The sequence below is a fragment of the Gossypium hirsutum genome, chromosome D10, assembly GCF_007990345.1.
Source record: "Gossypium hirsutum isolate 1008001.06 chromosome D10, Gossypium_hirsutum_v2.1, whole genome shotgun sequence".
NCBI classification, from domain to species: Eukaryota; Viridiplantae; Streptophyta; class Magnoliopsida; order Malvales; family Malvaceae; genus Gossypium; species Gossypium hirsutum.
In genome coordinates this window covers 54,689,033-54,706,791 of record NC_053446.1, presented here as the reverse complement: position 1 = coordinate 54,706,791, position 17,759 = coordinate 54,689,033, and the positions used below count along the sequence as shown (strand labels likewise).

The following is a 17,759-nucleotide window of genomic DNA, read 5'->3' as shown; positions in this document are numbered from 1 at the left end:
ATCCTAGTTTAAAGTTAATAAAAACTAAACTTACCAGAAACACGAAGAGAACGATGTGCAGAAAGAGAGTGAAAAAAAAAGGACCGGAAAAAAGAAAGGTAGCAAGGCGAAGGTTCGGCTAAGGAAAGAATAGGGAAACATTAAGAGACTCTCAGTAAGAAAGGAAGAAACGAAAGTTGAGAAGAAAACCAATACCACCTTATTTCACTTACCGAACAGACGGAAACGAAGGTTGCCACAAACGAACGATTGAAGCTAGGAAAAACAAAAAGAAACGCCAAGGGTGGGGAAGAGAAGCGAGATTTGGTGCAAGGGGAGAAATTGAAGAATGAAAATGGTAGAGATGGGGAAAGAAATCGTCAGGAAGATGAAGAGAAAACTGACTCTCTTTTTTTTCAAAAGGATCAGATTTTGGATATTTTCCCCATAATCCCCTAATTTCATCCAACTTAGCTCTAAATTCACTCCCACACTTCCCCACACCTTTCAAACACTCCTTAACCGTCCACTACTTCCCTACACACCTCAAACACTCAATATTTTACCACACCTCAAACTCATCTACGGTAAAAGTAGTAAAAATAATTCCCATTTGCACAAGCAGGGGTTCAAACTTCAGACCTCTTGCTCCTTTGCTCTCCATTTAACCACCAGACCAGCAGACCCATTCTGACATATTTTACCAACATTTAATTATAAGCCTAATGACTGGTGATAGGGCTTTGTTCAGAAAAATACAAAAAGTTTCCTAAGATAAGGCTTGAACTTAAGACCTCACACACACACCCAGAGCACTTAACCACTGAAGTAGATACACAAATGTGTCATAAATACATGGAAACAAGTATATAAACTTTGGGTTGTTACAACTCTGCCCTTCTAAAAGAAAATTTTGGCCTCAAAATTTTACCTAATTTAAACAGATGAAGATACTGTTGACGCATCTCATCCTCAGGCTCCCACGTGGCCTCCTTAGAACTATGATTACGCCATAGAACCTTAACCAGTGGGATGGATTTTATCCTCAGAATCTTTACATCGCGATCCAATATCTGAACCCGCTCTTCTTTGAAGGTTAGATCTAACCTAACTTCGATCTCTTCAATAGGAACAATATGCATGGGATCAAAGCGGTAGCACCTTAACATCGATGCGTGGAAAACATCGTGAATTTGGTCCAACTCTAGAGGTAGCTCAAACTGGTAGGCAACCGGTCCCACCCGTTTTAGTATGCGATAGGGTCCAATAAATCTAGGGCTCAACTTGCCCTTACAACCAAATCTCAGTACCTTCTTCCATGGCGAGACCTTAAGAAAAATAAAGTCTCTCACAGAAAACTCAATTTCACGACGCTTCAAACCTACGTAAGACTTCTATCTATCGGACGCCACTTTCAATCTGTCTTGAATCAATCTAACTTTATCATTGGTATTAGAAACTAGTTCATGGCCCAGAACATGCCACTCGCCCAACTTAGTTTAACATGAAGGTGTGCGACACCTACGACCATATAATGCCTCATAAGGTGCCACCTGAATGCTAGACTGATAGTTGTTGTTATAAGAAAACTCTGCTAGTGGTAGGTAATCCTCCCAACTACCTCGAAAGTCAATGACACAGCTCCTCAACATATCCTCCAGTATCTAAATCACCCTCTTAGATTGACCATCTATTTGAGGATGGAATGTAGTACTGAAGTTCAACCTTATACCCAAATCTTCATGTAGCTTCTTCCAGAACCGAGACATGAAGCGAGGATCCCTATCAGATATGATCGAAATCGGTACCCCATGCAGTCTCACTATCTCAAACACATATAGTTTAGCCAGATCTGCAGCGTGTAGTTAGTACGAACCAGTATGAAATGGGCGGACTTGTTCAATTGATCCACGATGACCCATACAGAATCTTTCTTAGTGAGTGTGAGGGGTAACCCACTAACGAAGTCCATAGTCACCCGCTCCCACTTCCAAAGTGAAATCTTAACTGGCTATAACAAACCCAAAGGTAACTGATGATCAGCCTTAACCTGCTGACAAGTCAGACATTTACCTACAAAATCGGTAACCTCTCGTTTAAGACCAGACCACCAATATAACTCACGAAGGTCCAGGTACATCTTATTTCTGCCAGGATGCATAGCATAAGGGCTACTATGCTCCTCTCTCAGTATAGACTACCTCAACTCAGTATCATTTGGTACACAGATTTTTCCACAGAAATAGAGTACCCCTTTGCTATTCAGTCCAAAATCCACAGTATTTCCACTATCAATTTGTCGAAAGTGAAGACCCAAAGACATGTCTTCCAACTGTTTACCCTTAATATGCTCTATCCATGTCGGTTTAACTTAGAGTTCAACCAACAGACTACCATCATCAAATAAACTGAGACAAGCAAACATCACACTCAGGTTAGTCACAGCCCTATGGCTCAATGCGTCGGCCACCACATTAGCCTTACCAGGGTGGTATTCAATCGTACAGTCGTAGTCCTTAAGCAGCTCAATCCATCTATGTTGCCTAAGATTTAGCTCCTTCTGAGTGAAGAGATACTTGAGGCTTTTGTGATCCATGTAGATGATACACTTTTCACTATATAGGTAATGCCTCTAGATTTTCAATGCGAACACCACTGCAGCCAACTCTAAGTCATGCGTCAGGTAATTCACCTCATGAGCCTTAAGCTGACGAGACGCATATGTTACCACCTTACCATCTTACATCAACACACACCCTAAAATGACATGCGATGTATCACTGTAGACAGTAAACTCTTTTTCAGACTCTGTCTGTATCAAAACAAGAGCCTCAGTCAATACAGTTTTGAGCTTCTCAAAGCTCTCTTGCTACACATCAGTCCAGTTAAACGACACACCCTTACATAGTAGCTTAGTCAAGGGTGTTGCAATCAGTGAAAAACCCTCTACAAATTATTGATAATACCTTGCTAGTCCTAGAAAAATGTGAATATCAGATACAGTCTTAGGTTGTTTCCAATCCAACACCACCTCAATCTTTCGAGGATCAACCCTAATCTCCTCAACATAAATCACATGGCCTAGAAATGTTACTTCTTGTAACCAAAACTCATATTTACTAAACTTGGCGTACAGTTGTTTCTCTCACAAGATCTGCAGAACCACTTAAAGGTGTTCATCCTCGGTCTTCGAGTACACCAGTATGTCGTCAATAAATACCACCACGAACCGATCTAGATAAGGCTAGAACAATTGGTTCATCAGATCCATGAAAGCTGCTGGTACATTCGTCAGTCCAAATGGCATCATTAGGAACTCGTATTGACCGTATCGAGTCCTAAATGTTGTCTTGTATACATCAGTCTCCTTAACCCTCAACTGATGATATCCTGATCAGAAGTCAATCTTAGAGAAAATCGAAGCCCCTCAAAATTGGTCAAGCAAATTATCTATCCTCGGTAAGGGATACTTATTCTTGATTTTCAACTTGTTCAATTGTCGATAGTCAATACATATACGCATGGATCCATGCTTTTTTTTTATAAATAGAACTAGTGCTCCCTATAGAGACACACTAGGGCGGATGAACCCATGATCCAGTAACTCTTGAATCTGAGCCTTAAGCTCCACAAGCTCTATAGGGAGCGATGGACACCGAAGCTGTACCAGGAAAGAGCTCAATCTCGAAATCTACTTCACGATTCGGAGGTAACCCAGGTAGATCTTTAGGAAAAACGTCTGAAAAGTCCTTAACCGTCTTAATATCCTTAACCGAAGAATCCTCAGAATCTAAATCATAGATGTAGGCCAGATACGCCTCACATCCCTTACGAACCAACTTTTCTACCCTCAAAGCAGAAATCACATTCGGTAAGTAGTTCCAACATTCCTCAATTACGATTACCTCCCTATCCTCCTCAGTTCTCAGTACAACCCTTTTTGTGGCACAATCTAAACTCACTTGATGTTTGACCAACCAGTCTATTCCCAGTATCAGATCAAACTCTCCAAAAGGCAGTTCCATAAGATCAGCCAGAAAAATAGCCCTTTAAACCTCTAAAGGAACGTCTCTAAATAACTTATTTACCCTTACAAATTGTCTTAGCGGACTCACTACAGTCACCTCACTCGAAGTGCTTCCAACAAAGATACCCAAGTTCTCGGACACAGTACAAGCTATATAAGAGTGAGTGCATCCTATATCTATTAGTGCGGTATAAGGTACATTATAAATAAAGAACATACCCATGATAACGTCTGGAGTATCTCTATCCTCTCGGTAACGTGCAACATAAAATAGATCCGGCTACATCGCCTCAGTATGACTAGCACCTCTGCCCAGTGCTCTCTAACCACGGCCCAACCTATTACCACCTCTGGCCTGACCACGGCCTCTCGGTGGCTGCTGAGCTGCTATCGGTGATGGTGCAATACCGATATCCAGAGCTTGCATCTGACCGAACCTCCGCAGACACTCTCTAATACGATGCTCTAATGAACCGCACCTCAAACAAGCCCCAGTTCTTTTCCAACACTCGCCCTGATGGCGTCTACCACAATTAGTACACGGCAGTTGTCCAGTAGCAGCAATAGGAGCCCCAACTCTGATCAGCCCATCAACTTTGACCTTTTTCTTAGGCCTCTGAACGGAACTCGAGAGCTCTGAATCCCTCTTGCTCCTACCTCTCTCTCGATTCTAGCGCTCAACGCACTTCACTTCCTCGATGATCTTTGCCTTATCCACCAGTGTCACAAAGTCTCGCTCCCTCTGTGGAGCTATCAAAACCCTCAGATAATCCCTAAGGCCATCCTTGAAGCGAACGCATCACTCGTACTCAGTTGCCACCATAACTCGCACATAGTGGGTCAATATTAGAAATTCGGCCTCATACTCAGCCAACGATCTATCTTCCTAAGTCAGATTTAAGAACTCCCTCCTATGGGTATTGACATAATTGGCCCTCACATACTTCCCCTGGAAAGCGGTCTTAAAGAACTCCCAGGTCAGTCAATCGGGCTGAGTGCCCTCCTTAACAGTGAGCCACCACTGATATGCCTCTTCACGTAGCAGCGATACATCACCTTTTAATTTCTGCTCAGGTGTGCAGTCCAGATCGTCCATAATCCTCTCTGTGGCCTCTATCCAGTACTCAGCCACATTAGGGGCAACTCCAGCAATACCCTTAAAAAGCTTAGCTCCGTTAGACTGGAGTCATTCTATAACCGAACTGCGACCTCCAAATCCAGTATTGGGCCCAACGACCCTCTCTAAAATCCTCAATATGGCCTGAGAAAGTGCGTCGTCCCCAATCGCTCGATCATGAGACCCAGCCTCAGCCGCAGGTGAAGCCGATGTCTCACTAGTATCTAAATTAGGTAGATTGCCAAATGACGAAGACCCAGCTCGAGCACCTCTACGGCCTCTACCACGACCTCTTGTAACTCATTTACGAGTACCTCTGGTGCTCATTGTCTAATTGCGTTTTGTCTATATTAACAATTTTATGCATCAGTTTACAGTTCCAGTGTTTATTAACAAATATTTTATGAAAATAGTATCAGAAGTGTAAAGTTTGTTTCGTACATCGTAGTGTCGATTAATGTCTATCAGTTTTACTACAGTCTCAATATACACTATTTTAAATGTTTTCAGTATAGTCTATCTATAATAGTCTCAGTATATACTACCTATAGCAGTTTTAGGATATCCTATCAAAAATAGTTTCAGAAAACTTACTGGATCGGCACCGAAAACTCGGTGTACCACACTTTCAGTAAAAAGATTTAGAAAATCAATTCTCAGAAATCATATCTTAAAAACCCACATCCACAGTCGAATTTTGCAACCTGGCTCTGGTACCACTAAATGCAACACCCAAACCCAGCATGGACATTATGGCTGAATCTAGCGATGTCACATGGTAGTGTGTTTGAAAATCGTAGCTTGTGTTGGGAAACCGTAAGTTTGCTAAATACATTTCCCGTTTAGATTTCTCTCATTATTATTTATTAACTCTAATATCATGTTAATTAATCATTCGAAAGCTTTCAAAACGTTTAATCTATGCTGAAGCTTTTTAAAACAGATTGCGTAATCGTGAGTATTTTGTTAAAACGTTTGATTCTTTTGAAAACTCGAGTTTTCCTAAAACTAGTAGTTATAAATTGAAAATCCCAAATTTAAGAAAAATACTTAGAGGTCATATTTACAATAAAACTCCTAAATAAAATTTAAAATCATAATTAAGTACGAAACAGAGTCAAATAAGGTTGTGTGGCCACCGCTAAGTCCTTCATCGCACCGATCCGCCCAAGCCTAGGGATTACTTGTACAGATAAATTAAAAGGGTGAGTTTACGAAAACTCAGTGTGTAATTCCCCATATAGAACAAGCCGACAAAATGAAGTCACAGCCTGGACTTAAACCCTTTCAATACTAGATTTAGTTTCAGTTTAAGATGAGAGAAAATTGACTCTCTCTTTTTTTCAAAAAGAAAAGAAAATAATCAGATTTTGGATATTTTCCCCATAATCTCCTAATTTCCTCCCACTTACCGCTAAATTTGCTCCCACACTTCCCCACACCCCTCAAACACTCCTTAACCGTCCACTACTTCCCCACACACCTCAAACACTCAGCATTTTACCACACCTCAAACTCTTACATGACACAAGCAGTAAAAATAAATCCCATTTGCACAAGCAGGGGTTTAAACTTCAGACCTCTACTGATTGGTGATAGGGCTTTGTTCAGAAAATTACAAAAATTTTCCCAAAACAAGGCTTAAACTTAAGACCTCTCACACACACCCAGAGCACTTAACCACTAAAGAAAATATACAGTTGTGTCATAAATACACGGAAACAAATATACAAACTTTGGGGCGTTACACTCTTACAATTTAGTTGATATTTTGGATTTATTTCTCTCAATATATGAGTATTTTTCAATTACCTTTAGTATTTATATTCTCTCTCTACTAACATTGATAATTTATATCTTATAAGATTTTCAAATTTTAACATATTGGCTCTCAATTTAACACAGCTCCTGACTCAAGGGTATTGGGGATGTTATAATCATGGTGTTGTTATTAATTGTAAGTTAGTGTCGAGTTTACTTGTGACAACAATTCAATTAACAACATTAACAATACTAGAAACTCTATCAAACGTGTATGCGTGTGGAAATCATGTATATACAACTAATTGTGATAATAAATTGTGCATACTTAAAATAAAAATGTATAAAATATATCAAAATGAAGTTTGGTTGATTGGTAAATTTAAAGTTTTACCAATTCCATTGGTGCAAGTTAAAATCCCACCATATTTTTATTGGTTTTTGTTAAAATAAAATGACTAAATTACCCCCAAATAATATAATTTATTTAATTACAAAAGGATATTTTTGTAATTTCTCTTAATGAGTTGGTGCTTGGTTGACTTGTGACGCCAACTCAGTTAGAGACTTTATTAATAGTATAAATAATAAAATAATATTTATATATGTATTAATAGTTTTAGTTATAGTTATATAATATGTTACCATATTATGTAATACTGTATCACATACTGTAGTAGTAATACATAATATATTAAATATTAAATATCATTGTTGATTAATATATTGGTTGCAATATGCTCTAAGTCTATACTTTTCGTACATTTGAAAGTTAGCCCTCTTTCTATATTATATAATGTTATCTCATATCATGTAACATATAATACATTAATAGTTTATACATATGCATTATTGATTAAATGTTACAATATTATGTAATATTATATCTTTTATTATAATCTACAACAAAATAATTATATATATGTGTATATTAATAGTTTTAGTCATAATTATATACTATATTATTAAGTTATGTAATAGTATATCATCTATTATAGTTAGAGATTAAAACTGACTTAACTTATCAAATTGGCCATTTCAATCAAATCAGTTGGTAATTTTAATTTTAATTTTGGACTAATTAATAGTTATATATGTATTAATAGTTTTAAAATATATTATCTCATTATGTTATACTATATCACACACTATAATAATACATAATATATTTATTATATATTAGTGTTTATTACATTGATTAAAATATCCTCTTAGTAAAATTTTTGGTAAGAGCTTTCAATCATTAACTATATTTTTGTAAAGTTTTTCTTTTGTTTCTTTTAAAGTTATTTATATATTTTTATATTAGATAAAGAAGAGGATGAATCATTTGTTAAATTTAAATTGATTGAGTTATAAAGGAAGAAAGGGCTACTACCTTTTACTTTCAAAATATGTTAATATCCTACTTTCTAAAATATTTTTTTTTCAATTTTTAAACAATTTAAAAAAATTTATTTGCTAAACTTATAATTTTTTCGTTCAAATTTTAGATGTTGCTTATACTTAGGACTCGAGACTTGGACCTAAGATGGCTTGGTTTCATATAATTGTATTAAGAATAAAATTAATATATGTGTGTAACTTTATGAATGTAACACCTCTTATATGACCTAATCGTCGGGTCCAGCTATAGGATGCTATTCGTTGTCGGAGCAACTACAATCAAAACACATTAAAATATTTGCATGCATATGTAATCTAATACCAATCATTCCATTTTATTGAAAATCAAAATCGAGCTTACGAAAGCTCTTTTATTGACCATAATACGAAATAATACCGAATTGCAAAGGTTCAAAGTTTCAGGGCCGACGTCGTGACGTAATCATTTCCATATTGTCACTCGCAAAAAAAATTATCACGCCATGATGTCAGGCCATTGGATATCGCGATGTCACTTTCTGTCAATGAACATTATGGTGAGTAAGAATGATTGTCGGGACGAAGATTTTGTTTTTGATAAAAGAAATGTACCATTTGGTACTTATTTCTGTGCTTCCAACCATACCTAACATTACATACATCAAACACCAAATGCAATAGGTCCACAACATACTCAAAACCAAACCAAATAAGCTTAAACATTTAACTTAACTTCTTTACAAGATATTCAATTCAAACTCACCAATTAAGCTTAGGTGTTTCATTTCCATAGCATACATTTCAATCAACTATCCAAACATCTAACATTTACCTATACCAAACCATTCCAAAACATGCTAATTTATGTGCCATAGATGTCTTAACATCTTAATCAAAGTACATCCATTCATCTAGGCATCACAAATGCCAATTCAAGCATTTTAAACTATATGCAAACCAACAACTAGTTCATATATATATCAATCAATCAATCATCCAAATACCAACTTATCAATACCAATTCATATCCAAATATTCCAATTCAATTGCCACATACACATCTCAAACCATTTTTTAAATCCTACTATTTCAACAATACATTAACATTGCCAGAATCATGCATTAGGTAAGTTTCAAATATGTTCAACATTCAAAACTAGCATTTACAAAACACCTATTTATATGCCACAATTCTGGACTTAAAACAATCGAAAAGTTGTTGATTCAAAATAGGATAGTGTAAGCTTGAAGGCGATCTGCATGACACATTCTGCAAAGTGACAATCTACAAGGAAAAGAAAAGAAAAAGCTAGGTAAGCATATAAAATACTTAGTAAACTAATATGGAAATTAAGGCTTACCTTGATCATGTAAGCATAAAAAAAATCTTTTTAGCTACCAAATTAAGTTCCCTTGGCCCTTGATTTCATATTTATACATGTAACATCCCTACAAATCAAATACATTAGTTACGTTCTTGAATCTTAATACTATTTCATTTTTAATTCATGATTTAATTTTTATTTTCAATCAATTGAAAATTTTCTGATATTACTATAGCAAAATGGACTCGGATACATGGGAATGTAATGCTTACATAAGCTAGCAGTATTTTTATGGTTGCTCACAAAAGTTGACGTTATAATTAGATTTCTCACACAAGCTCACATTATAATCGAATTTCTCATATAACCTGACATTATAATCAAATTTCTCACACAAATTGACATTATAATTGAATTCTCACACAAGCTGACATTATAATCGGATTGCTCAAACAAGCTGACATTATAATTGAATTGCTCACACAAGCTAACATTATAATTGTGGTTACTCATCTGGGCTAAACCTATAATACACATAATTCCAGATTCTGCAACAAATGCTAAATCTCATGTTAACATGTAAATCTCTGACTTGTCACACGTATAATTCTAATAACATGTCATACGTATCCTAATCTTTTGCTAAGTCTACTTAGGAATTATTTTCATATAAATATCAATAACGATTTTTGTACATATTTCATCTTTCAGTTGCAAGGCATAACTATTAAATAATTCTTCTAACAACTTGTATTATTTCCATTCAACCAACATTTTCACGAATTTACGATTCAGTCCAATATAAAAAATTTTGCCAAATCCCTAATTCTACTCAAGTATAACAAATATAATTCATTCATAAACAAAAAAAAATAAGGTAGCAAGTTTCATATGAACTTACCTGACAAAACAACAACAATCGAGTCTATAAGAACTAATCAACAATCTTTCCTTTTCCCCGATTATCTCCGATTTGGTTCAATTCTCGATGAATAGAATTATTCAATTTAGTTTATCAATATCAAACACTTTCATATCATCCTATATTATGCATGAACCAGTTTAATTTCATTTTTTGAATGCCTCTAAAGTTTTACATTTTACTCAATTTACTCCTTAAAATCGAAATTGTAACATCTTTCAATTTTTAGCATCGATTTCGAAACCGATCTCAATCACATACTTCTATGACTCTCTATCATCTATTATTATAGAAATTTCACATCAATTTCACAATTTATATACTTTAGTCCTTATGTTCAAAAACTAACAATTAAACATTACAATCTAGTCTGTTTTCACATCTAAGCTTAAAATCTATAAATTTAACACCAATTTCTTAAAAAAAATTCAATAATGGTAAATTTAAAAAAAAAATTTAAAAATTTTACAAATTGGTACATGAACTAGCTAAATCAAGCTTCCAGGATCTCAGAAACATAAAAATTACAAAAAAAAAACTTGATTGAATATACCAATTGAAGGCCTGAAAGTTTGGAAGCTTTAAGGGTTTTGTTTCTTCTTCTCACGCCAAAAGGTAGAGGATGAATGAAAAATGTCATCTTTGTTTTCTGTATTTTATCTTTTATACCTTAATTATAAGTTAATTAACCTTAATTAATTTAATTAAACTTTAATTAATTAATCTTTAACCTTGTTTAACTAAAATTAGTGGATGACAACTTAACTTTCCACTATTGGATACAATAAAATGGTTTAATTACCATTTAGAACCCTTAGCTATTTAAAAATCTATGACAATAAAATTTTATAATTTAATCCCTATACCTTAATTAACTATCAACTCGGAAAAATTACTGAACCAAACATTAGTATATTTCTATATTAATCTAGCAAATATTAATATTTAATGTTTGCGTACTCAAACTACAGAAATGAGATTTCAAAACCGTCATTTTTGACACCATTAAAAATTGAATTGTTACAATGAATTTCAAAATATCTTTTTTTTATTAATATATTCTATTTGGATATTTTTTTCCTTTACTTATTAAACAGTTTTTTAATTTATATCATTATAGAATTCATCCATTAAAAATGCTAGGATTTTTACTTGTTTTGCTAGGATGAATAATTGATTTAAGAAAATTTAAGTTATTGGAATTTTACAAATTAAAATAATTATAAAATAGGAATAATTATATTTAAATTTAATATGGATATAATTATATTTATAAAAAATATAGATACTTTTAATAAAATAAAATTTAAAAAGTCTATATTATAATTAAATAAAAATAAAATTTGAAGTTTAAACTTATTATCTTACAGTGTGACCATGTGTATTAAATCAAATAAAATTATAAGAAAATTTGAAACCACCTAGGTGGAATTTAAAAAAGGAAATTGAGCTATTAAAGTCCCTCTTGAAATTAGTGACAAATTTTGAATTTATATTTATCTAAATAAGTAATTTCATTTTTAGAATTTTAAAAATTTGGAGACTAATGAAATCCTTCCTACAAATTCATAATCTTATAAGATTTTATTAATTACTTATCACCTTATAAACCACAATTAAAGTTTATTATTAATTATTGATGTTTTAAAATTTTTATTTCACATGATAATTTAACATAAAATTTTATTATTAATTACTTTTTCTACAAAAATTTGAATACATTTTCATAAAATAAATCATTATAATTATAATTATAATTATAATTTATTTTTATTTTTAATTTATTTTTATTTTAAGTAATATCATATAATTATCATGAAAATAGAACGTCAATAATGACAATTAATTGTAAAAAAAGAGAGAAAAAATAGAACACACAGAATTTTACATGAAAACTCTTTTAGGAAAAAAACCACGGTAAGAGAAGAATAAAATTTACTATGTTGAATTTGAATGATTCAAGAAGAGAGACGATTACGTCTATTTATGGGTTTAAAAACCTTATTCTAATAAAAGTCAAATAGAAGTAATACAATAAGATTAAAATACTTAATTCTAATCAATATCAAATAGAGGAAGTAAACTTCTATACGGATTTTACTTGTGCAGCCTATACCGTACCGCAGTTATAACCCCAGTCCAGTATTTTGCTTGTATTTATTTTAATAAGAATTTAGATCACACAACTTTTAACAATTACTTATGTATATTATGACTTATCAATTATAAATTCATACTTTTGGTCGAATTTATCTCAAGCTTGGACAAAATTAGTCTCAAACTCGAATTCTTACGAACTCGAGTTTTTTTAGACTCGGATCTATTATAAGCTTGAGCTTTTTCGAATTTAAATTGTTAAAGGCTCGAATCAACATAGACAAACTTTTGGACTTGAGCTTGTTCTGCCAGCTCTATAAAAAGAGGTGTCAGGAGCTTCTACTTGTGCAAATTAACAAAACTTGTTTTATTTTGAAAGACAGTGTCCAATAATTTTTTTTCATCGGTTATTATTACCATAAAATGCTTATCATCTTAAGTGAACAACTTGACTCAGGCCTCAATTTCCTTTACCAAAATTATGATAGTTCCACAACAACAAATTGATTCTACACTCCTAAATAATGCAACGTTTTCCATGAGTTGATATGCTTCCTTAGAAGGTTGCCTATTTGTTATACTTCTTTTGCAATAAAATACGAATGACTGTTGATTACAGTTGGAATTTTCCCACTTGGATGCCAATTTCTTTGACCCCCAACGATTGAATGAAACAAACAGGAAAAAGAATGGGATGGTCAGAGAATCTGATTTCATCTTTTCACTCTAAAAGCTTGATTGCTTATACAAGGAACCGTATGCTATCAACAATATGCCTTAATATATATCATTCAGGAATCACTGCCTCTATCTGGTATGCCCTTAATTTACATGTGTTTTTCATGGCTTGCCTTACATATCCAAAGAAAAGATGCTATTGTCGAGGTTTTAGCTGTGGACATTATAAGAGATTGTTCTGGTGTATAGAGAGTTATACGGATTCTCTCCAAGAGATTTTCTTTCTGAGGTAAAAAATTTCTCTATCAATTTTGTCTTAATTCTAAAAATTTAATAAATTTAGCTTTCAACATTTACATATTCTGTTAATTTGGTCTAAATTCTAAATTTATTTGATATCCAATGAGGATTAAATTTGTTAGTTTTTTTTTTAGAATCAGGATCAAAATGATGTGATTTATAAACATTGAAGGTTAATTTTTTTTATTAGACCAATCAAAAGTAGGATGAATTGACACAAAAAACAAATACTGTGATTAATTATCTTTAGTTGCTCACTTTCAAATTTAATAGGGAGTAAGTTATTCTTTCTTTTAAAAGGAATCAATTAGCTCAATATTGTAATTCAAAGGAACCAAATAGGTTTTTTTTACCTTTTTCCAAGTAATATCATCCAAAAATCTGATGTACTTGAATCCCTACCACAAAATTGGATGGAAACAGTTTTTAGGCAACTATTTAAAATGGAGGCATTTGAACTTATTACAGGATTAAAGCCACTAATCAGTTTGTAATAACCCTCCAATTAAGCATAATTCCATATCAATTTCAATTCCTTGGGTTGCTTTCTTACTTCAATGAAGTGCTTCCTTGACAAAAAAAAATTGTACTACACACAGTTAGCCCTTTTGTCACTTGTATGGAATTGTCACTAATGCTAAAATGCTGGTGATCTATGTGTTTGTGGGCATAAATACGTAAAACAAACGCCAAAGCTAAGCTTCCATCTGCAATCCTGGGAACCAATGAAAGAGAAAGGAAGAGGGTGGTCCAATTTATATGAACGATGCTCATGAAAATGTCCTCATCGTTGCATACAGGGGTTTCCTTCAGTACTAAGATAATGTTGAGTTGGGAGTCACGTGGTTCACCAATGAAGGGTGTGGCACTGAAGGCCCACCGGCCGAAACTGAGGTAAAAGAAAAGATGAGTTTTCAAGTATTGAGATTCCATTCCATGAGCAGAAATGGTTGATTCCTTGTATTCCATATGCCTAACATATCATAAGTGAACTGCCCCTTTACACTTCACTGTTGTGCTTTCTACGTGCTTGAGAAATCATACCAACTCCTATGTTACTTCAATTTGGGTGTTTATGTTTGATATGTGTTCGGCACGAGCTTTTCAATATTTTTTTTCTTCTTTTTTATGTATTTGGAGGATGTTGGATGCTAGAGTTGAATATGAATATTTCAATAAAAAAAATCGGTGCAACATAGCTAACGAACTAAATTCCAATATAATATTCAAATCTTAGATCTCATGCCAAATGAAACTCGAAGTTACATATATTATTACCACTAGACCACTAGTAGCTGTACATATAGTCTAGTTGGAGATTAGGTGAAAAGTGTCAAATTGGGTTTAGTGCAAGAAAATGAAGTGTTTGAGGGACTCAAAGATCCCTTTGTTTATATATATAGTAATATTCCAGTGAGGGCTGTTAATAAAGAAAGTTACTGATGGAGCAAAATGGAAAATGAAAATGACTTTGGAACTAATGCTAACTGATAAATTTAGAAATATATTTCATCATCATGAGAGCACTTCAAATCAAATGTCATATGGATTTAGGCTAAGAACCATTCTAGATAGCAAGAGCTTGCTTCCAAAGTGCTTAGATGCTTTCCAATGAATAAAGCTCTGCATCTGTAAGATTTTAATTATTGTTCAGCTGGCAACTAAGTTACTTATAATCTTCATTTTTGTGAAGGACACTTGTTTAAAGCATATACAGAGAGAAAGAGATGAGATCATCCAAATACATAGAAAAGCATTTTGTGCAGAAAAACTGAACATACTCGTGTCATGCACATATTTATATATGTATTTGACATTCACACCTGAGTCCTGTGTAACATAGGATTGCAGCACAAATACTCATGCTAAATGAGCTAGTCTGATAGGCCAACTCTGGCATTAATATTAGAAAAGAGAAAATCCCTGCCCAAACTCAAATTAAGGAGGTCCCTCTGTTCCATTTGCTGGTTCATGATTCATCTTTTTATATTTCCTAATAAACTCTTTACAGTCACATACAACTGGACATGAATTTGTATGCAAACCCTCATATAAGTTTTACTTACTTTTACAATTCATTAGCAATAAATAGTTCTTTCTGTGCATATGCATAAACAAACCTAACTTTAAAAATGCCAAAAGAAACATTAGAAAAACTACTCTAAGGTCCCCTTTTTTCTCATCTGGTTGGAGAACTATTTTAAGACCAGAATCAACCAACCTCATCTGCAGGAACTGGTACATCAGCTTGTTGTCCTCCTGAAGAATTTCCATGTGGTCGGATTCCGTTTTCTATCTCCACTGCACCATCACTGCTGCTAGTTGCCTGATCCAACAATGACTGCCTGCAAGTTGGGCAAGATGAGTGTGACAGCAACCATGTATCTATACACCTTACATGGAAACCATGGTTACATTTTGGCAAAACCCTAACTTTTTCACCATCCATGAATTCTCCAAGGCAAATTGGACACTCAGTAGCCTTCATATCCATCCCTGAACCATACACGGCCACCGGAAGCCGACGCAACGCGCTCTTCTTCAGGCCCGTCGCGGCAGCCAAACGCGCCGCGGTCTCTTCCGTGGCGTCCAAACCAAACCTTCTGCCGCAACGAAAAGCACAACGCATAATGGAGTTTAGTCCTAGAGCACATATCAATGCACAAAGCAAAGCTGCTAGGATGATCACCATGTTGGTGTCAAAGTTGGCTTCATTGGCGAAAGCATTGCGCGTCCTGCTTCCATTCGGTAGCGATGGCGATGCGTTCGGTTGCGTATCGAGGAGAAGGCGGTGTGGTCGATGGTAAAGAGTGGTAACCATTGCTGTTTTAGCTTGCATCATCACCAAAAACTTATATAAAAAGAGTTACTCAAAGTTCACCTCTCTCATTTGCTGCTGATCAATGAAACAAAATTAAAATCCCTTGGCTTGTTTGCTTGAAACTTGGGGTTTGGCTAAGCAAAGATGGGCGCAGCTGCAGCTGATATATAGAGAGTGAGGGCTTATGCTTTCTTTCATTGGGTTCTTGTAGATCAGCTTTTTAACTAAAGGGAGATACGGGGCTTTAGAGTTAGGGTTATGTGCCTGTCAGCAACTTCCAACTAAGATAAAGACACCATTAAAAAGCATCTCCTTTTGGTGATTGGAGGAAAAGGGAAGGCTTTCATAGTACAACAGAGGGTGAGAATGCAAAAATAGAAGCTATGGCTTCCCACACCACAAAGATTCCATGAAAACCAGTTAAAAGCTTAAAACCTTAACTCCCATCATATCACCAGCTACAAGGACTGGGCTGAAGGATATAATTATGGAGATTATGAGGACAATAATTTGGGGTTTCCAAGGTCTACTGATTACCAATTTGTAGCAGGCAAGAGTCGGGAAATTATTTGGTTGGAGTTGGAATGGAGGGGAGCTCATAAATATAAATGGGACCCTGAAAGCAATAGGGAAGGGGGCTCTATGCAGGGGATGATTATTACAGCTCTAACCCTCTGTTATTATTTGATGGAATTTGAATAATTAGTGATAAACATGAATTTCAGAAAGTAAAATATCAGCAGGGCCGAAATAAGATATTTACAGATGGAAGGAGATGCTAAGCACTAAATTGAAAAATAAATAAGATAACGTATGCCAATGTATTATTACTGACAGTGAGAGATCAAATGACAGCCATGAGAGTTGGATTGGACTTTAGAAGCAAACAATTAGAAAGAAAACAAAGGTGGCTAAGGAATTTTATTATTACTATTGTTATTCTTTTTTTCTTGGAATTTGATTAGATTTGTTTCTGTAAAATTTTTACTTTTGGGAATATTTAAAATATATTCGCTTATAAGTTTTTAAAATAATTTTGCTATTTATTTTTATTTTTGTTATGTTCAATAATTATAAATATACAAATATATATCTCAATAATTATAATCAAAATTACCTAAACCAAAATGAATCCATAAAAGGCTCCACGACATAAACTAGAATAAATATAGATTCAGAAACCACCTCTGATTTACACAATAAATGACTCGAACCTAGGATTTAAAGTTCCTAGATTCTTAGGCTCTTTTTGGATGAGGGTTTAAATTAGTTTTGGTGAGATTAAGACTAACAATAATAGTGAAATTCATTAATGTAACAGTGAGAGTAAAATATGCGAGAGTAAAATATGCGACGAGATGTAGGGG

The 17,759-nt window shown here is 34.2% G+C and overlaps 1 protein-coding gene across 1 annotated transcript; it reads right to left on the bottom strand.

The window, feature by feature from the left end:
* Window positions 1-15,434: 15,434 nt before the first annotated feature.
* Window positions 15,435-17,154, bottom strand: LOC107916283 (RING-H2 finger protein ATL72). The gene has a single exon (XM_016845462.2). It carries the CDS (start codon window positions 16,411-16,413, stop codon window positions 15,784-15,786), a length of 630 nt encoding a protein of 209 aa, XP_016700951.1. The 5' UTR covers window positions 16,414-17,154; the 3' UTR covers window positions 15,435-15,783.
* Between the last annotated feature and the right edge of the window lie 605 nt (window positions 17,155-17,759).